The sequence below is a fragment of the Phyllopteryx taeniolatus genome, chromosome 2 (assembly GCF_024500385.1).
Source record: "Phyllopteryx taeniolatus isolate TA_2022b chromosome 2, UOR_Ptae_1.2, whole genome shotgun sequence".
NCBI lineage: Eukaryota > Metazoa > Chordata > Actinopteri > Syngnathiformes > Syngnathidae > Phyllopteryx > Phyllopteryx taeniolatus.
Window position 1 is genome coordinate 29,205,840 of NC_084503.1, and position 21,651 is coordinate 29,227,490.

Below are 21,651 nucleotides of genomic sequence, written 5' to 3' on the forward strand. Positions count from 1 at the left end.
GGGCGATTAATAATTTTGTTGGAAGAAAAAATGGACTATGTACTGTAGCTGCTGAAGACTCTCAATGTGTTACAACAGTTGACACACATTCCCACCAACTACATGCCTTCTGTGGAACAACAACAACAACAACAATAACCCATATACACGTTAGCTTTGATTTCTCTGTTGCAGGGTATTACCTCACAATTTTCATCAAGAAATATTTTACTACAATGAAGCAAATCAAACATTAGGTATCTTTCCTGCTCTGTGGGCTAAAGCCATTTGCAGATATTTTTTTAGTCAGCTAACTGATTCTCAAAAACAAGTCTGCCTTCAAGTTATCAGTTGTTGTTAGTAAAAAGAAGCAACTGGCAGTTTCCGATCGATTGTGCGACAATCGGATGAAGCTGATTTAAACCTCGTATTCCCATTGCTTATAGCCTTAGCAATTTGAGTTCTACGGACACCTTAAAAAGTCTTCTTCTTCTTGATTTTGTTTTGACAGTTGACAACAGTTAGAAACGTGCATTGCAACCACCTACAGCACTTCAGTGGTGTGTTAGCTTTGACTTTGAGTGGCAGGTGATCAACTGCATGAGTGGGAAATTAAAAACTAACAAAATTGTACATCCATCCATCCATTTTCTTTTACCGATTATCCACTCTAGGGTCATGGGCGTGCTGGAGCCTATCCCAGCTATCTTTGGGCGAGAGCCAGGGTCCACCCTGAACTGGTCGCCAGCCAATCGTGTACAGTATATGCAGCCTAAAGCGCTCTATGCACCACCATGACTGCTCGTATCTTGACCTTGACCTAGAAAACCTTCAAATGTGTACTCCTTCATTTGAGCCTCAGCAAGTGCCGTGTTATTCATCTGGATTTTTCTTACATTGAAGAGGCTGCTTGTGATGTGAGTTGAATGGAAAAAAGTCTTGCATAAACCATGAGGGAGAATTTTTAAGGGAGGTGATGGGCACCTGCACAAAATGCAGCATCGGAAGCTCAAAGGGAGTTAATATCGGCGAAATAATTGCCCTTATGCAAAAAGCAGCCTGCTTACCGCCAAAGTAAGAGCCGTCTGACAGCTTGGTCTCCTTGCTGCCTTTGGTGAGGACGCTGACCACCCCGTGCTGGATGAAGTACATCTTTTTGCCGATGGTGCCCTCCCTGATGATGTAGTCCCCGGGCTGGAACACCTCAAATTTGAGCTTGGTGAGCATGGAGGTGACAAAGTTGGGATCGGCGTTGGCGAACAGCGGCATGGAGGCCACGAGTTTCCGACAGTTAAAGTTGATGATTTCCTGCGAGACAGAGAAAACAACGATATTTGACAAAATGCAATGACCCGACACAACTCCACGTAGGAAAGGATACGAGAGGAAAGAATGACATTTGCTTCTCCTTTCCTGAGATCCTCCATCACTGCTGGTGTAAAGGTAAAATGTCAGCAAATGTGAAGTGAACCGTGGGGAATGCCAAGCAGCGAGCGGGCTTATTTTCCGTATGCTGGGTGCGCACCATTATCCACGCAGCCGTAAAACACCAGATCCCATACCTCTCGGAGCGGCTCGTTCAGCTCCCCTAGGATGCTCTCCTCGTCGAACATCTTGCCCTGGTAGCGGTGCTCGTAATAGTCGTGGATCCTCTGCCTCATGTCTGCTGGCAGCTTGTGGAAGGACATGTACTGCTCCACTTGCTTGTACTGTGGAGACACCCAAAGAGACAACGATCAGGCCACTGAAAGAGCATCAATACACCGCCCACGGGCCGCAGTAGAGGGTGGGGTTCAATATGTTGTAGTGGTTCTTATAGTGGGTGGGGTTCAATGTGCAGTATTGGTTAATATAAAGTGACGTTCAATATGTTGTGGTTGTTATGGTGGTGAGGTTCAAAATGTTGCAATGGTTGTTGTAGTGAGTGGAGTTCAATATGTAGTATTAGTTAATACAGTGATGGGGTTTAAAATGTAGCAGAGGTTATTATAGTGGGTGGGGTCTCATATGTTGTATTGTTAGTACAATGAGTGGGGTTGAATATGTATTAGTGGTTACTATATAGTGGTGGGGTTACAATTTTGTAGTGGTTAATGGGGTTCAATATGCAAAAGTGATTAATATTGTGCATAGGGTCAACGTTTATTAGTGTGTCGTGACTCTGACCCAGGTGCCAAAACCTCCCCTACAATTTGATAAGATGCATTCTTCCCTGCGGCCCTGTTGTTCGAGACAACCACTAGAAGACGTGTCTAGCTCTCTTGTTTTTCCTCGGCGCGGCCGTGCCCCCGCCCCTCCCCTTCCTTTTGTTCGGGCACGCGGCTCGGTAACCACGGGCCTTGGGGATGGAGATCCCTAGTCCCCGTGGATCGCCGCTGCTCAGCCTCCAGAACAGTTGCTGCTGAGCTACCTAAGATGTACCCAGCCAAACGTGAGTTCTCTGAACTTGCTAGCGGATCCCGGAAACAGGCGGGGAGAGAGACGTTCATATTCTCCCAACAAGGCGTGACGAGCAACAATTTTTCTTCTCCCGCCTCTTTTGTTTTTGTTTTATTTTTTTGCATCTTTTTTCTTCTTCAACCAAAGGTGTCTCCTTGGTTCCCGAGACGACTGAGACAGACCATCCCACCGAACAGCTGATCTACGGTCGTGAGTACCGCACAATAAGCGTTGCTCGGATGTACAATATTAGTGCCTAATAATTTCGGGGAAATTACTAGCTTCACACAAAATCCAGACTTTGTCTCTCTCTCTCTCTCTCTCTCTCTCTCTCTCTCTCTCGTCCGGACTGAACGCATTAAACCCTCCCGTTTTCAACTTTAGTCCAACACACAATGTTCTATTTCCCTTTTCGTATGCATTTTTTTTTCTTTCACCATTATTCATGTTTCCTTGTTGTAGTTAGACCCCTTTTTGTGTTTCCCTATAGATCCTTCGTAGATTTCACTAAATTACTCAAGAAAATTCCAGTCTTGGTTGTTTTTTGTGTGTGTTTTGAGTTTAAGTAAGCCTCTGTCATCTAGAACTCGTATTTCCTTAAATGTAGCAAGCTTTAGATTATGAGACTGATAAAAGGTTTGTCGTCGCTTTCCCTTAAATTTTATACATATAAAAAGTGACGCGGTGCACTTTACGAGACAAAATACCTTGATTTATAACACAAAGCGTCAAATCACACTAAACCGGAAGCAACGCAGGCGTCGCTGCTTCAACTAATTTATTTCTTAAATAAATTACGTTTTATCCAAACGCCAATATATGCTACAACTGTTTAATATAGTGGTGGGGTTAAGTATGTTTTAGTGGTTGCAATACTGAGTGACGTTCAATAAGTAGTAGTGATTAATATCATAATGGAGTTCAATATGTTGTAGTTGGAGGAGTTCAATATGTATTAGTGGCTGTTATTGTGGTTGGACTTCACTTTGTGGTAGCTGGTTATATACTTCAGTAGCAGGGTTTAATATGTGTAGTGGTTGATACAATGGGTGGAGAGCAATACATGGTAGTGGTTAATGTGGTGGTTGGGGGTTAATATCCTGCAGTGGTTAGTACAATGGATGAGTGGTTAATGTTGTGAGTGGGGTTCAATAAGTTCTATCCATCCATCCATTATCTGCGCGGCTTATCCTCACAAGGGTTGCGGGAGTGCTGGAGCCTATCCAAGCTATCATCTGGCAGGAGGCGGGGTACACCCTGAACTGATTGCCAGCCAATCGAAGGGCACATATAAATAAACAACCATTTGCACTCACACTCACACCTACGGGCAATTTAGAGTCTTCAATACACCACCATGCATGTTTTTGGGATGTGGGAGGAAACCGGAGTGCCCAGAGAAAACCCACGCAAGCACGGGGAGAACATGCAAACTCCACACAGGCGGGGCCGGGGATTGAACCCCGGTCCTCAGAACTGTGAGGCAGATGCTCTAACCAGTCGACAACCGTGCCACCTCAATATGTTCTAGTGGTCATTATAGTAGGTGGAGTTACAGTATGTGTGGTTAATGTAGTGGTGGAGGTCAATACCCTGCAGTGACTAGTACAGTCGGTGGAGATGAATATATACTAGTGGTTGATATCGTGGGTGGCACTTAATTATGATGTGTTTTTTCTTAGTTTTTTGCCATATGTAATTATATAGTGACAGTTGATCTAGTGGGCTGGATTTAGTATGTAGTGGAGGTCAATACAGTGGGTACGAGTCAATATGTTGCTGTGGTTAATATAGTGGGTGAGGTTCAATATTAAGTGTTGGTTGATGCAGTGCAAGGAGTGATATGTTGTAGCAGTCAATTATACTGTGGAGGTTTTCCTACATTGTAGTGGTTATTATCGTGGGTAACGTTTATCCCATTGCAGTTTCTATATTGGGGTGCTTAACTCATTCACTGCCAGCCCTCCCAGTTAATATGCAATATATTTGATAGTCAGTGGGATTTAGTGGTTAAAATAGTGTTGGGTAAGCAATATGTACTGTCGCAGGGGTTCATATGGTGGTTGGATTGGATATGATGTAGTGTTGTGTGTGGGGTCTAATATGTCTCACCGGTTAATGTTGTAGATGAAGATGGGTGGGGTCTAATATTTAAAAGGGCTCAATACAGTTAGTAGAGTTCAGTGTGTAGCACTGGTTAATATGTAGTTGGTGTTAATATAGTGGTGTTTAATATGTAGTAGAGGTTGGTTGTGTTTAAAGTGGCATGTGTAATTTGCTGTTGTGGTTCATGGATTTGATATCGTTGGGGATTTGAAATTATTGAATTTAGCCGGATTCAATGCAAAAGAAGTGTGGTAATTAGTTGAAAATTCACGTTTAATGTTTGTTTTATGTGGATACAAAAGTCCAAACCAAACCCAGTAAAGCATTGAAATGATACGAAACTATTTTTAATAACACTCTCGTACTGTGGCTGACATCAAAGACACGTGGCTGTTCAAACAGCGCAAGGCACTAAAAGACATATCACAGAGTCTCAGTCTGTCAAAGGTGCTGTTAGTCTTTATGCTGTTTGTTCAGAACAAAAGCATTACAGTGTGTACGGGAGAAGCCGAGATGCACATCAAAGCGCGCCGCGGAGGCCCTCGGGGAATAATAACAGGTAGCATCCTTGACCCTCAGCCAACGAATAATACTCTCCCCAAAAAGAAAAAGAAATTAAGCATGCATAAACTGACGCTACATGTACACTTTGATCACTGACAAGCTCTCCATTGAACTGCTCGGATGACCTCAGGTAGTCCTCCTTCCAACACACTATGTTATCTCAGTCACTATGGATCTCGTGGGGTGATCATTTAAGCCAGGGATTCTCAAACCTTTTGGGTCCGGGGACCCCTTAAAGGGGAGGATTCTTTTTCCAACGACTCCCTCACAATCCTAACGCCAATTGAACAAAACTACCATGTGTAACGCTAAATACCATAGGAATAAAAAAGTTGCCTATTTTCAAGAAAAAGTCATTATGTTAAAAAAAATTCATAATCTTTTGAGAAAAAAATCTCAATGTTTACAAGAACAAAGGCATTTTGTCAAGATAATAAAATCATGATCTTATAAGACTAAGTCATATTTTTCCCAACATAAAGTTGTGGTATCACGAAATAGAACATCATTCTGTAATATTTAGACATTCGTTCACCCCAAAAATTTTCTTGGGAAAAAAAATGCCTCTTTTTTGGTGATGGGGGTGGGGGGGTTGGACTTAATTTCTACAATAATACACTTTTTGTTCTGAAAAAAAAAATTATTCATGCACTGATGTCAGATTTATATGTTATTAAATCACAATCATATGGTTATGGTAGCATTTATTGTCAGTCCTCAATATATGTGGAACATACAGCAGGCGGAAATTAGTTTTTCAAGAGGCCACTGTCACAAAAACCAAAAAAAACTACCTAAAAAAAAAAAAAAGGAACAAAAATGTCACAAAAAGTATATACAGTGGAACCTCGATTTAACAGACCCCGATTTAATGGATATCGGATGTAATGGACAGAAAATAGTGTCCAAACATAGTGTCCAATTCTAACTCAAACTGCTGTTTGTCTTTTAGTTCCAGAATTGGCCGCTGTTGTTGACTGGCATTGTGGTGCAATCAATAGGCAGAGACTGGGACACATATTGTTGTCACATATATACAGTTGTTGTCACATTTATACATTGTTGTCACATATATACAGTATGAAGACTAGATCCAGCTAACAGATGTGGCAGCCATGTTGGATTTGGCGATGTTCCATCAAACCCAAGGAAATTAGTTTAGCGTTGCCTAGGCACGCAACTCACGCAGCTCACGCATCTACCTAGTGTTACTACAATGTATCTACTGGGTGTTTTTAGGGCATGAAAAAAGTGCTTTGATTTAATGGACAATCAACTGTAATGGACGATGTAATGGATTTATAGACCATTTATTTGTTAATCATGTCCCTCTATATTGCTGACATAGATGGATAAACAGTATATATTATCTGTAGCAAACAAAAATTGCAAGGTTGACTGTTAGGTTCACTGAAGACACTCAAATGTCCACTGCTATGAATGTGTGTGTGAACAATTGTTTGTCTATATTTGCCCTGTGATTGGCTAGCGACTGTCGAGAAATAAAGGAATTGACATCTATCAGTCTGGAAAGGGTTACAAAAGCCTTTTCTAAAGCTTTAGGATTCCAGCGAGCCATAGGGAGAGCCATTATCCTCACATGGAGAAAACATGGAACAGTGGTGAACCTTCCCAGGAAAGATTACAAAGATTACTCCAAGAGAACAGCAATGACTCATCCAGGAGGCCACAAAGAAACTCAGGACAACTTCTAAAGAGCTGCAGGCCTCCCATGCCTCAGTTAAGGTCAGTGTTCATGACACAACAATAAGGAAGAGACTGGGCAAAAATGGCATCTATGGCAGAGTTCCAAGATGAAAACGACTGCTGACCAAAAAGAACATAAAGGCTCGTCTTACTTTTACACACACACAAAAAAAATAATAATCATCTGAATGATTCCCAAGACTTGTAGGAGAATATTATATGGACTGACGAGATGAAAGTTGAGCTTTTTGGAAGGCAAGTGTCTCGTTACATCTGACGGAAACGGAGCATAGCATTTCAGAAAAAGAACATCATACTAACAGTCAAATATGGTGGTGGTATTGTGTTAAATATATTATAGAAGTTATCATTTATTTGCTTAGCTTGCATTAGTATGATGGACAATTTTAGATGTTTCGCCTTCAAAAAGAAGACTCAGCATCATCCATGGAAGGGCGCTTGGACCAAGGACGTGATCGGATGTGGTCGGGTCGTGACAGGTGTTGATCCAATATTATGTGTTGTGTCTTATTGCTTAAAATACTATGTCTGGGAAAAAACCCTCTTATTATCAAATATTTTGTGTTGTGTCTTATTACACAACACAAAATGATGGTCTTCGGCTATGTTCGTTCAGGATCTGGACAACTTGCTGTGATTGATGGAACCATGAATTCTGTTCTTTAACCGAAAATCCTGCAGGAGAATGTTCAGCCATCAGTTTATGACCTCAAGCTAAAGCGCACTTGGGTTCTGCAGCAGGATAACTATCCCAAAACACACCAACATGTCAACTTCTGAATGGCTTAAAAAAACAAAATGAAGGTTTTGGAGTGGCCTCATCAAAGTCCAGACTTGAATCCGATTTAAATTCATTCTTGGGGTAATCTTTGTTGGCTGGCTACTCCTGGGAACGTTCACCACTGTTCCATGTTTTCTGCATGTGAGGATAATGGCTCTCCCTATGGCTCGCTGGAATCCTAAAGCTTTAGAAATGGCTTTTGTAACCCTTTCCAGACTGATAGATGTCAATTACTTTATTTCTCGACAGTTCTGGAATTTCTTTGGATTGTGTAAATTTGTTACAGCTTTTTTAGATCATTTTTCCGACTTGATTTTGTCGGGACAGATTCTGTTTAAGCGATTTCTTGATGAAACAGGTCTGGGGGTAATTAGGTTTGGGTGTGATCAGTAAAAATTAACCAGAAATTGTGATTAGCCACAATTGATCCACGATTTAACAAAGGGGGGGTGTACTTTTTTCACACAAGGCCAGGTAACATTGAATAGTTTTTTTCCTTAACAAACAAAATCACCATTTGAAAACAGCATTTTAAATTCACTTGGGTAATACTGTGTTTGCCTGATATTTACATTTCTTTGATGCTCTTAAACATTAAAGTGGGGAAACTGCAAAAATATAAGAATTTGACAAGGGGGGCAATCCTTTTTCACAGCACTGTAAATAAACAAAGATGTTTTTTTTTTTGTAGTAATAAAAAAATAATGTTCAGAGCAATAAAGTGAAATGGGATATAATTTCACATTTTGTATACACTCTGTTTGTCATCTGCCAGGCTCTCCGCTTTGCCCGGCACTACTCGTGTATGCTGAATGTATCAAGTTTATTTTGTAGCGATGTCTGACACAGAATGCAAATGAAAACACAAGCGCGATGCAACTCTTGGAGAAATAAATGTGCAAGGTACCTGGAAATTGAGATACTTCATACTGTATGATAGATGAATGGGTTGTGTCACGGGGGTAATTTACTTAACTGATGTGACGATGAAAGGAAAATCGCAAGGCACTGGGGAAAAACCATCGCAGGCGTTCGTTTGGCTGCCGGAGTACGGCGGGGTCTTCGCGACGATATGAGGCTTCAAAGCTGGACGGTTTTATATTTTCATTCGCTTTCATGAAAATATACTGTCAGCATCTAAGAAATCCATTTACCCCCGGCTTTCATCTTACAACACAAGACAATGTCCATGTGCTTTTCCCATTCAAATCCCTTCCAGTCTATGGCACTGGCCTTGTATGTTAATCAGTGCAGCACGAAGGCTGACAGATGTAAAGAAAGCGACCTATGAGCTGAGTAGATGATTTCCTGCTAGACAGGAAATGAGCTTATTGCCGCGCAGCTACCACGGCCCTCACCGCTCTGACGCTCCGCTTGGACAAATCCACAGATGTGAAAGGAACGTTCTACACAGTCCACTATAATATGGACTCGGAATTTGGCATGCACTGCTTAATGTAACGCTTAAAACTTTTATCCACAGAAAACGCAATATTTTGCATTAAAATAGTGGATTTTGACCCCCATTTTACCTCTGGCTCCCACAAACCAAAACATATTATTTGTATGGTATCAATATGGTAAAGAACTGGACATTGTAGTGTAGAATAATATGGTATAGAACAGTGCAGTATTGTATCATATATTGTATAATAGCGGGGTACAGTATAGTACTGAATAGAGATGTGTAGTATGTATAGTATTGAACAATACTATATAGTATAGTATAGTGTTGTATAGTATAATATGATATTGTACACAGTGTAGCAAAATAGTGTATATAGTAGTGAAGAAAACCATTGTATAGTACACAAATAAGCAGTATGGCATGATTGAGAATCGAGCACTATGTGTAGTATTATATACAGTAGTATTGTGTGATATGCAAAGAATAGTAGTTTTCACTATATTTACGATACTAATATACAGCATACAAATAACCCGAACCCTAAATGATTTGACAAACATTTAGTTTGCCATTTTTACTCCTTATTCTCTTATCACGTACAGAATCTTTTCTTTTCTTCCCCCAAATCCCCTCTGTCACGTGCAGCTCTTCATGCACATGCTAATGTTGTTTTTTTTGTTGTTGACCAAATGAGATGTGAATAATTCATTCCCTAAGAGAGATGTCAGCCACTTGATTATACTTTCTAAAGAATTACTTCCCCCCCACTGCTCTGTCACCTTATTGCTAACCTTCCGAGGCTCAGTCAAACGTCAGAGGCAGGAACAAAGGCCTCATTAAAATATCACATGGCTTTGTTTTCAGATTGACATATGCAGACAATGCTGTACATGCAGTACTCTGTACTATGTTATGTGTGGTGCCTTTATTCAGTACTGCATGTAGGGCGTAGTAATGTAAAATTAATAAGCATTTTTTGTTACCAAACCCATTTTTACAGTAACCTGAACAATAGTTGAACAAACTATTATCCTTGACTTCTGATTTCAAAACTAGTTATCCATCATTGTGTTATATGATGAGGGAATGAAACATTTATATGGTTTAACAGTTGTAACAGTTCTCTGACGGAAACCATAACTATAATGTGGCCTGCGAGAAAGATGAGATTAACACCCCTGATCTGTACAATACCATTTTTTTGTACTGTCTCAAACAATACATTTTGATGAACAACTGAATAACAGGGAAGTAAAAAATATAATCAATAATACATACATAAATGCACAATAATATACAAGAATACAAACATAAATGAATGAATACATAGATTTGTTTGTTGTTATAGACTATTTCATATTTATATATATATATATATATATATAAAATATAATAATTACCTAACAATAGTGCTTGAGAGATGAAGTAAATACACAGGTTTCAAAAGTCATGGATTGAATGTATGGACCCTAGGGGTAAGTTAACAGGCCTCGGACTGGGAAGTAACACTGCCTGGCAGACTGAATAATGAAAATGTGTTAAATTACTGCCATCAGTCAGGTCTGGACTAATGAGAAGTGAGCGGCTTTTACTGTAAGGCAGAATGAGACTTAAGATCTTCAACTTGTTGACAGCTGTGTCCTTGGATTGATTCTATCCTCTGTGGGTTACAGACACGCGTTTCAGCCAAAGACAGGCATCGTTTTCATAAAAGGATCATTTCCATCCAGAAAATTGGTTGTTGTTGTTTTTTACAGTTGTTCTAAAAATCCAACACTCTCATGTATCTTAAAACAGCATAAGCCCTCGATAACAGGCAAGAAACTATATTAGGTAACTTACTTGGGTGCTTGGAAAAAAAATTAAGAAAATAAAAGGCACAATGAAATGCTATTGAATGATAATAATCACCTCTGATTATTACATTTTGTATTATTTAAAACAATTTGGCGATACTTCCTGAATAATTTAACAAAAATGCAGTTGCATGCTTTTTTTAAGAAAAGAGAAACAGAGCTATTGTACATGCATTTTTAATTTTATTTAAAAAGGAACAACATAAATTTAGATTATTACGAGATACATGACTTTTTAGGCGGCACGTTGGACGACTGCTGAGCACATCCGCTTCACAGTTCTGAGGACCCGGGTTCAAATCCGGCCTCGCCTGTGTGGAGTTTGCATGTTCTCCTCGTGCCTGCGTGCGTTTTCTCCGGGTCACTCCTAGAGCGAACCTCAACATCTTCATTTCCGTCACCTCCAGCTCTGCTTCCTGTTGTCTCTTCAGTGCCACTGGCTCTGGTCCGTAAATCACAGCTGGCCTCGCCACTGTCTAATAAACTTTCATCCTGCAGAGACTCTTCTGTCACATAACACCTGGCACCTTCCTCCACCTATTCCAACCTCATCGGACCTGTTTCTTCACTTTCTTACCGCACTCATCATTGCTATGGACTGTTGACCCTAAGTACGGTATTTAAGTCCTCCTTCTAAGTCCTCCACCCTCGCTATCTCTTCTCCCTGTAGCCTCACTCTCATTCATGCACATATGGCATGCATTCCAATCGCTGAAAAATTACAAGCGACGATCCCCCCCAAGCTGAGAACAATAGCACACTAGCCAACGACTTGAATACCTTCTACTGCAGATTTGAAAAGGACACATTAACACCCCACACCCACCCAGCCACACCACCGACCACCATCACACCACCGACTTCTGCGTTAACCATCTGCGAACAGGATCTGAAACACATCTTCAAACAACAAAAGATAAACAAAGCGGCAGGCCCAGACCATGTGTCCCCATCCTGTCTCAAAGTCTGCGCGGACCAGCTCGCTCCAGTCTTCACACAGATCTTCAACAGATCTCTGGAACTGTGCGAAGTACCATCATGTTTCAAACGCTCCACCATCATTCCAGTCCCCAAGAAACCGACAATCTCGGGTCTAAATGACTACAGGCCTGAAGCCTTGACATCTGTGATCATAAAGTCCTTTGAACGTCTCGTGCTGGACCACCTCAAGAGCGTCACAGGTCCCCAGCGAGACCCCCTGCAGTTGGGCCTGCCCTCATGTCTTCCCTCATGTCTTCCCTCATGTCTTCCCTCATGACATCCATCAACCTTCTCTTTGGTCTTCCTCTAGCTCTCTTGCCTGGCAGCTCCATCCTCATCATCCTTCTACCAATATACTCACTATTTCTCCTCTGGACGTGACCAAACCATCGAAGTCTTCTCTCTCTAACCTTGTCTCCAAAACATCTAACCTTGGCTGTCCCACTGATGAGCTCATTTCTGATTTTATCCAACCTGGTCACTCCAAGACCGAATCTCAACATGTTCATTTCCACCACCTCCAGCTCTGCTTCCTGTTGTCTCTTCAGTGCCACTGACTCTAATCCGTACATCATGGCTGACCTCAACACTGTTTTATAAACTTTGCCCTTCATTCTAGCAGAGACTCTTCTGTCACATAACACACCTGACACATTACTCCACCCGTTCCAACCTGCTTGGACCCGTTTCTTCACTTCCTGACCACACTTACCATTGCTCTGGATGGTTGACCCCAAGTATTTTAAGTCCAACACCCTTGCTATCTCTTCTCCCTGTAGCCTCACTCTTCTCCCACCACCCCCCTCATTCATGCACATATATTCTGTCTTACTTCGGTTAATCTTCATTCCTCTGCTTTCCAGTGCACGCCTCCATCTTTCTAACTGTTCCTCCACCTGCTCCCTGCTTTCGCAGCAGATCACAATATCATCGGCAAACATTATGGTCCACGGGGATTCCAGTCTAACCTCATCTGTCAGCCTATCCATCACCACTGCAAACAGGAAGGGGATCAGGGCTGATCCCTGATGCAGTCCCACCTCCACCTTAAATTCGTCTGTCACACCTACAGCACACCTCACCGCTGTTCTGCTGCCCTCGTACATGTCCTGTATTATTCTAACATACTTCTCTGCCACTCCAGACTTCCGCATGCAGTACCACAGTTCCTCTCTGGGTACTCTGTCATAGGCTTTCTCTAGATCTACAAAGACACAATATAGCTCCTTCTGACCTTCTCTGTACTTTTCCATCAACATCCTCAAGGCAAATAATGCATCTGGGGTACTCTTTCTATGCATGAAACCATACTGTTGCTCACAAATACTCAATTCTGTTCTGAGTCTAGCCTCCACTACTCTTTCCCATAACTTCATTGTGTGGCTCATCAACTTTATTCCTCTATAGTTTCCCACAGCTCTGCACATCACCCTTGTTCTTAAAAATGGGCACCAGCAAAAACCCCACAGCCACCTCTTCTAGATGCTTCCATACCTCCACAGGAATGTCATCAGGACCAACTGCCTTTCCATTTTTCATCCTCTTTAATGCCGTTCTAACTTCCCCCTTACTAATCATTGCCACTTCCTGGTCCACCACACTTGCCTCTTCTTCTTTCCCTTCTCTCTTATTTTCCTCAGTCATCCACTCCTCGAGGTATTCCTTCCATCTATCTAGCACACTACTGGCACCAGTCAACATATTTCCATCTCTATCCTTAATCACCCTAACCTGCTGCACATCTTTATCCCTCTGTCTGGCCAACCTGTATAGATCCTTTTCTCCTTCTTTAGTGTCCAACCTGGCATAGATGTCATCATATGCCTCTTGTTTGGCCTTTGCCACCTCTACCTTTTCCCTGTGTCGCATCTCAATGTATTCCTTTCACCTCTCCTCGGTCCTCTCAGTGCCCCACTTCTTCTTAGCTAACCTTTTTCCTTGTATGATTTCCTGTACTGTGAGGTTCCACCACCAAGTCTCCTTCTCTCCTTTCCTGCCAGAAGATACACCAAGTACTCTCCTGCCTGCCTCTCTGATCACCATGGCTGCAGTGGTCCAGTATTCTGGAAGCTCCTCCTGTGCACCGAGAGCCTGTCTCACTTCTTCCCGAAAAGATGCACAACACTCGTCCTGTCTCATCTTCCACCACATGGTTCTCTGCTCTGCTTTTGTCTTCCTAATCTTCCTCCCCACCAGCAGAGTCGTCTTACACACCACCATACTATGCTGTCTAGCCACCAAGTACTCTCCTGCCTGCCTTTCTGATCACCTTGGCTGCAGTGGTCAGGTCTTCTGGAAGCTCCTCCTGTCCACAGAGCCTGTCTCACCTCTTCCCGAAAAGCTGCACAACACTCGTCCTGTCTCATCTTCCACCACATGGTTCTCTGCTCTGCCTTTGTCTTCCTAATCGTCCTCCCCACCACCAGAGTCATGTTACACACCACCATCCTATGCTGTCTAGCCACACTCTCCCCTACCACAACCTTACAGTCGTTAACCTCCTTCAGATTACATCGTCTGCACAAGATGTAATCCAACTGCGTGCTTCTACCTCCGCTCTTGTAGGTCACCCTATGTTCCTGCCTCTTCTGAAAAAAGTGTTCACTACAGCCATTTGCATCCTTTTTGCAAAGTCTACCACCATCTGTCCCTCCAAGTTCCTTTCCTGGATGCCGTACTTACCCATCACTTCTTCATCACCCCTATTTCCTTCACCAACATGTCCATTACAATCTGCACCAATCCCGACTCTCTCTCTGTCTGGGATGCTCAGAACTACTTTGTCTACCTCCTTCCAGAATTTCTCTTTCACCTCTAGGTCACATCCTACCTGTGGTGCATAGCCACTCATCACATCATACATAACACCCTCAATTGCAAGTTCCAGCCTCATCACTCGATCTGATACTCTTTTCACCTCCAAGACATTCTTAGCCAACTCTTCTTTTAAAATAAACCCGACTCCATTTCTCTTCCCATCTACACCATGGTAAAATAATTTAAACCCTGCCCCTAAACCTCTCGCCTTACTGCCATTCCACCTGGTCTCCTGGACACACAATATCATCAACCTTTCTCCTAATCATCATATCAACCAACTCCCGAGATTTTCCTGTCATAGTCCCAACATTCAAAGTCGCCACCTTCAGTTCTAGGCTCTATGCTTTCCTCTTCTCTTTCTGCCAAAGAACCCGCTTTCCACCTCTTCTTCTTCTTCGACCTCGACCCACTGTAGTGGAATTTCCACAGGCGCCCTGCAGGTTGACGGCGCCGGTAGGGCTACATTATTCTATTGTATTGTATTGTATTGTATTGTATTGTATTCTATTCTATTCTATTCTATTCTATTCTATTCTATTCTATTCTATTCAGACCTACAGATAATGTATAGTTTTGAATGTGGGAGGAAACCAGCGTACCAGGAAAAAAAACCACACAGGCATGCAGGCAAGTTTGATTAAAATAAAAATAAAACAAAAGCATTTTGAGAATTGTGACGATATTTTGGTTTACACCACTACATCTTAAAATATATATTATTTTCTTCAATGAAAATGTAGTAATAAAATATAGTCATTATACACAGCTGAATTTTTAATCACACATGACATCATACATGCATAAAGCAATTATTTTAATTAAAAAATGTAAACAATTTTTTTCATTTAATGAATATTTTTGTGCATAAATAAATTAATCATTCAATGAGATAAATGAATAAAACAATATTAAATACAATGTCATTAACCAATTTTAGGGGAAAAACCTAAATTATTCCAACAAATATTACAGTACTCTTGGTAATGTAAATGCTCGGTGGGCCAAATGAAAGACTGAAGCAGGCCGCATACACCCCCCCACAAACCCACCACCGCCATGTTCAAGAGCCTGTTGAGCCACAAATGCTCAGCTTGAGGTCTCTTATTAGTTATCCCCCAAAGAGGCATGTTTAATTGCCAAGTGTTAATTAGAGACTCAAATGGGAGGGGTAGCATGTCCAATTTTTCGTGAAGCAACTTGGGACAGACATGCCTCAACACGCCGCTCAATGGATGGAGTCCCTCTTGGACAGCTAGTTAACAACAGCCCCATTCAACACCAGCTCACCATATCATGAGTGAAACCTCTAATGTGGAAAGTTTAAGTATGATAGAGTGTCCGTGAGTAACAAGACATAAATGAGGCAGATTTTCTCCTCTCTCTGCAACCCCCTCCACAATCCAACCCATTACCTCATTCCCATCGCACATTTCTATTTTCATACATGAAGATAAGCAACAGTTTATAGGCAAGCCAGAACGGCAGGCGCACCCTGTATGTGCTGTCACATGTGCAGCAATCTTGTGCCCCCAGTCTGCACAGATGGAATTCTCTTTTTGGGATCATGGTTCTCTTCATGGCTGATACAAGAGGGAGCCATCCTTTAGTGGGAATTCAGTCCATTTGGCAAGCTACACCTCCAAAACATGACTGGCCAATCAGAGCACAGGATAGAGGTCCAACACGTTTTACAACTTTTAAAAATTGTGGATATGTTTTTGCTGTTGAAGGATTTTTGTTGTTGTTGTGTTTCTAAAACCCCAAAACTAATGCAGACAAATGCTGTCTCAACCACAAAGTCATTTTAAGCCCGCAAAAATCAACAGACACACCTTTGTCTGCTCCAAGGTACGCAATGTACGTGTATTATCTACAAAATAATCCTGATAAATGCAGACTGTGGATAAAGCTATGTGATCAACTCCATAGTCAGTCAGAAGCGCAGACTAACCAATCACATGGGAGCGCATGATTATCCAGAGTTTTTGTTGTTGTTGTTCTGCTTCCACAACCTTAAACTAACCCAGATAAATTCAAGCTCCAGATAAAGCTATGCTGCCCTCCATAGAGTCATTAAAATCCTTCAAAAATCAACAAGCACACCTTTATCTGATCCAAGGTCAGCAATGTATTACTCGTAGAATTAGAGTATGCAGTTGTTAGTTTGTTAAACAAATGGAAATGTTACGCTACTAACATAAGGGCTAATTGCAAGCTAAGCCAACTAGGTTACTGAGGTTAGCTACTATATGTAGCGAAATGTGAATCAGGCACATTATGGTTGATTACGTAGCAGAAGTGGTGATGCTTGTATGAAAAAAATGATAAGGCCTAATCTATTGCAGCGACAAATGTAAATAAATACATTTGGTTCAACACTTACTAACTCCTGCAATACCCATAAAACGCCTCTCCATTATGTGTCCTTCAAAGGGTGAGTAGTTTTACTTTATTCTATTGTACAGCCTCTATTTACACACGGCTCAAGATTGGCAAGCGCGTGTATTTTTAGCTGAGTGAAAATGAACCGAATAAAGCTATTTTTCATCTCAGTGGGGGCCACACTTCAACCCCCCCACCCAACCCACCCTTTTCTTAGTATTTCGTGTGATTGCCGGGCTCTCTTACTTTGTGGAACAGTTAACAGGCTGCCTGGTTCCTATTTAAGAGCCCATTTAAACCGACTTGCTCTCTTCTGACAGCACGGCCATTTATCTCCCGGTGCCATATTGTAATAGAATTCTATTCAGAAAAGATTATACCGTCGCTTTCTGATGATAATTTTCACCATCTTTGAGAGCAAAGCGTCTTTCCCCCCATCTCCTGCTCTTTCTCATGTGAAAGCAGTGAGATTCCTTCATAGACATTTTGCTTTTGTTCGTCCGACTCAAGAAGGTGAAACTTATTTTATTTAGCTGCAACATAATTTAGATGGGAGTCACTGATGGTGTAGCAGTACACTCGCCTGACATTGGTGCGGGCAGCGTGGGTTCAGGTCCCACTCAGTGACGGTATGAATGTGAGTGTGAATGGTTGTCCGTGTCTTTATATGGTTTTACATTGGCCATTGATTGACCCCGAGATAGATTATTTCATGAGGTGATTGACTTTACTACATTAAGGACTCCATATTGAGTGTTCTTGTAGTGTACACCCTAGAGCTTTTTCTAGTATTTAATTATTATTATTTTTGGGAGATTTTTATTTTTATTTTTTATCGGGGGTGGGTCGGGGAGGGGGCATGTAAGAATATTTGGGTTTCCAAAAATTGGTATTTTTCATTCCAGCTCATTAAGATGAAAAAAAATGTTGGAACTGATAAAATGATTCATACGATTTTTTTTTCTTTTTGGGGCAGGGGGATGTAAACATTTAAAAAATTACCAAATTTGGATATGCATACACTTGCCATAGGTGCTAAGGAGCCAAGGTTGCCTGATATGTATACTGAATATGAATATATATATACAGAGAGAGAGAGAGAGAGGAGGGTCCGTTGCACGTTGCATCATTCCTTTTGGCCAATTGAGTTGGCCGGGGGGGGGAGTGGTAATGAAAAAAACTGAATACAATTCAAACATTACTCTACCAACACATTAATCCTTTCATCCATTGTCAACACTGCTTATCCTCATTACGGCCACTGATCTTCTCCAGCCTATCCCAGGTGACTTCAGATGAGAGGCGGGGTATACCATTGACTGGTCACCAGCCAATCGTGGCGGCAACCCCCGAACCTGTGGGTGGACACCAGCAGTAAGGGATGCGGTCAAATACTTTGAAGACCCCTCAATTCCACCGACATGTCTTCCCATGAAGAAGCAGAGTCTGGGAACTCTGAGGTAGGTTCTTCTATCTCTGAGGTTGAGAGAGTTCCTAACGGCTCTGGAAGTTGTGGGGCTGTCCTGGTTGACACGCCGCTGCAACATCACGTGGACATTGGGACAACTATAGGGGATCACAATCCTAAGCCTCTCTGGTAAGGTCTACTCAGGCGTTCTGGAGAGGAGGGTCCGTCAGGAAGTCAAATCTCAGATTCAGGAGGAGCAGTGTGGTTTTCGTCCTGGCCGTGGAACAGTGGACCAGCTCTACACCCTCAGCATGTGAATTCGCCCAACCAGTCTACATGTGTTTTGTGGACTTTAAGAAGGCGTTCGACCGTGTCCCTCTGGGAGTCCTGTGGGGTGGTGCTTCGGGAGTCTTGGTTACCGGACTCCCTGACACGGGCTTTCCGGTCCCTGTACAACCAGTGTCAGAGTTTGGATTCATTGCAGGCTGTAAGTCAGATTCGTTCCCAATGAGATTTGGTCCCCACCAACGCTGCCCTGTGTCAGTAACTCTGTTGATTACCTTTATGGGGTGTTGAGGGGGTCCGGGTTGATGACATCCGTATCATGTTACTGTTTTTTTTCAGTTGATGTGGTTCTGATGGCTTCATCAAGCCGTGATCTCCAACTCTCGCTGGAACTGTTCGCAGCTGAGTGTGAAGTATTTGGGATGAAAATCAGCACTTCCAAATCTGAGGCCATGCCCTCTTCGGTTCAGGGAGGGGATCCTACTCCAAGTGGTGGAGTTCAAGTATCTCAGGGTTTTTTTGTTGTTTTTTTTAGAGTGAGGGAAGAATGGAGCAGAAGATGCATAGGCGGATCGGTGCAGCATCTGCAGTGATGCAGACACTGTATCGGTCTGTCGTGGTGAAGAAGGAGCTGAGCCGATAGGCAAAGCTCTCGATTTAATGGTCGAGCTCCGTTCCTACACTCACCTATGGTCACGAGTTGTGTGTCATGACTGAAAGAACAAGATCGTGGATACAAGCGGCCAAAATGAGTTTGCTTCAAAGGGTGTCCAGGCTCTCCCTTTGAGATAGGGTGAGAAGCTTGGTCATCAGGGAGGGGCTCAGAGTCGAGCTGCTGCTCCTCCGCATTGAGAGGAGCCAGACAAGGTGTCTCGGGCATCTGGTTAGGATGCCTCGCAGACGCCTCCTGGACGCCTTCCTGGTGAGGTGTTTCGGGCACGTCCCACTTCGGGATCCCCCTGGAAGAGCTGGACGAAATGGCTGGGGAGAGGGAAGTCTGCCCTTCCCTGCTTAAGCTGCTGCCTCCCGACCCGATCTCGGATACGCAGAGGAAAATGGATGGATATTAGAAAAAGTGGAGGCACGGTGGACGACTGGTTAGAGCGTCAGCCTCACAGTTCTGAGGACCGGGGTTCAATCCCCGGCCCCGCCTGTGTGTAGTTTGCATGTTCTCCCCGTGCCTGCGTGGGTTTTCTCTGGGCACTCCGGTTTCCTCCCACATCCCAAAAACATGCATGAATTGGAGACTCTAAATTGCCCGTAGGTGTGAATGTGAGTGTGAATGGTTGTTTGTTTGTATGTGCCCTGCGATTGGCTGGCAACCAGTTCAGGGCTTACCCCGCCTCTTGCCCGATGATAGCTGGGATAAGCTCCAGCTCGCCCGCGACCATAGTGAGGAGAAGCGGCTCAGAAAATGGATGGATGGATGGATTAGAAAAAGTCACACATTTAAATGCTACACTTTTTGGTTTGCATTGTAACAAAATGTTTCATCATTCCTAACAGCCAATTAGCATAGGAAACTATATAATACATGTAACAAGAATAACAGAATATATTTTGTAACACACCAAGACGTTAGTTTTACTTGACACATGAAGGCAAACAAGAGTCCAGCAGAATATATAAATAAAGTAGAACGTCTGCAACGTGAACTAAGAATGCTTTGAGTCAGCAAGTAATCCAAATGAAAAGATAATCCCTCCCATTCCCACAGTAAGGATATTCACAGTGATAACGCAGCATCTGCACCAACTTGGGGCTTCAGTATCGACCCTGCGATCTTCCAATTACCGGCCACTGGAACCTCTCACCACTGCGCCACACAAAACACGCAAAATGCCTTTCACTTCATAAATGATTTCAATATTTTAGTATAAAACACAGACTTTGACCGTTACTCTTCATTGCTGCAAGCACAAAGCTAAAACTGAGTCAATAACTTCATCACGATCTAATAAGATGCAATAAAAGAAACCCATAAAAATCTTATCATCACAAATATAAAAATGTTGGGAAGTGGAGTTGTTCAGTATTGCAAACTACAACCACAATAATACATATTGTTTAATTAATACCTCTCTCGCAGTGACAATCCAGACTGAGCATCTTGTGAAGAAATTACTGTTCATCCAGCTCTTGTATTGGATCTCATTATACTATGCAGGTGTTTCTAATGTTGTGGGTAGTGAATGTTAAGCTGGAAAACATATTTAATAATTACAAGCAAAAAAAAAAAGACAGTGGAATTTTGATAGCAAATGCTAAAATGGGTGGCTCTGACACGGCTATTACACATCTATTACAGTCATTACCAAGGTAGTAGACAGCTGTATACCGTATTTTCACGGCCATAGGGCGCACTGTATTAAAAGGCGTAGTCTCAGTTACGGGGTCTATTTCTGTATTTAACACATACATAAGGCGCACCGTAGTATTGGGCGCAGGAATGGTAACACATACGCTAGCTTAAAACATACCGTAGCATGCATGCACGCTAAAACAATGTTTTTAAAAAGGCAGTGGGAGCAAAACTGAGTTCGGTTGTATTTTATTGAAGCATTTAACAATGTACTCACATTATTTTTTGATCAATCCTCATCCACAAATCCATCAAAGTCCTCATCTTCTGTATCCGAAATGAACAGCTGGGCAAGTTTTCCATCAAACACGGCAGGTTCCCTCTCGTACTCGTCAGAGTCAGTCTCGTTGCCGCGGGGCTGTTCAGCAATGATGCCGGCTTTCGCGAAAGCTCAGACAACAGTCAAAGCAGATACCTTAGCCCAGACATCCACAATCCATTCGCATATGGTGGCGTAACTCGCCCGGCACTGCCTCCCAGTCTTAGTAAAGCTGTGTTCGCCATCTGCCATCCATCGTTCCCACGCAACTTCACTTTGAACGCCCTGTTTAC

The 21,651-nt window shown here is 42.5% G+C and overlaps 1 protein-coding gene across 1 annotated transcript in view; it reads right to left on the reverse strand.

Moving 5' to 3' along the window:
- The window catches only part of hcn4 (hyperpolarization activated cyclic nucleotide-gated potassium channel 4), a 167,619-nt gene that overhangs the window by 50,831 nt on the left and 95,137 nt on the right, over positions 1 to 21,651 (reverse strand). Inside the window, exons 5-6 of the mRNA XM_061765642.1 lie at positions 1,542 to 1,688; positions 1,047 to 1,287 (exon numbers count right to left, since the gene is read on the reverse strand). Coding sequence (XP_061621626.1) covers positions 1,047 to 1,287; positions 1,542 to 1,688 — 388 coding nt within the window. The remainder of the gene's footprint in view (positions 1 to 1,046; positions 1,288 to 1,541; positions 1,689 to 21,651) is intronic.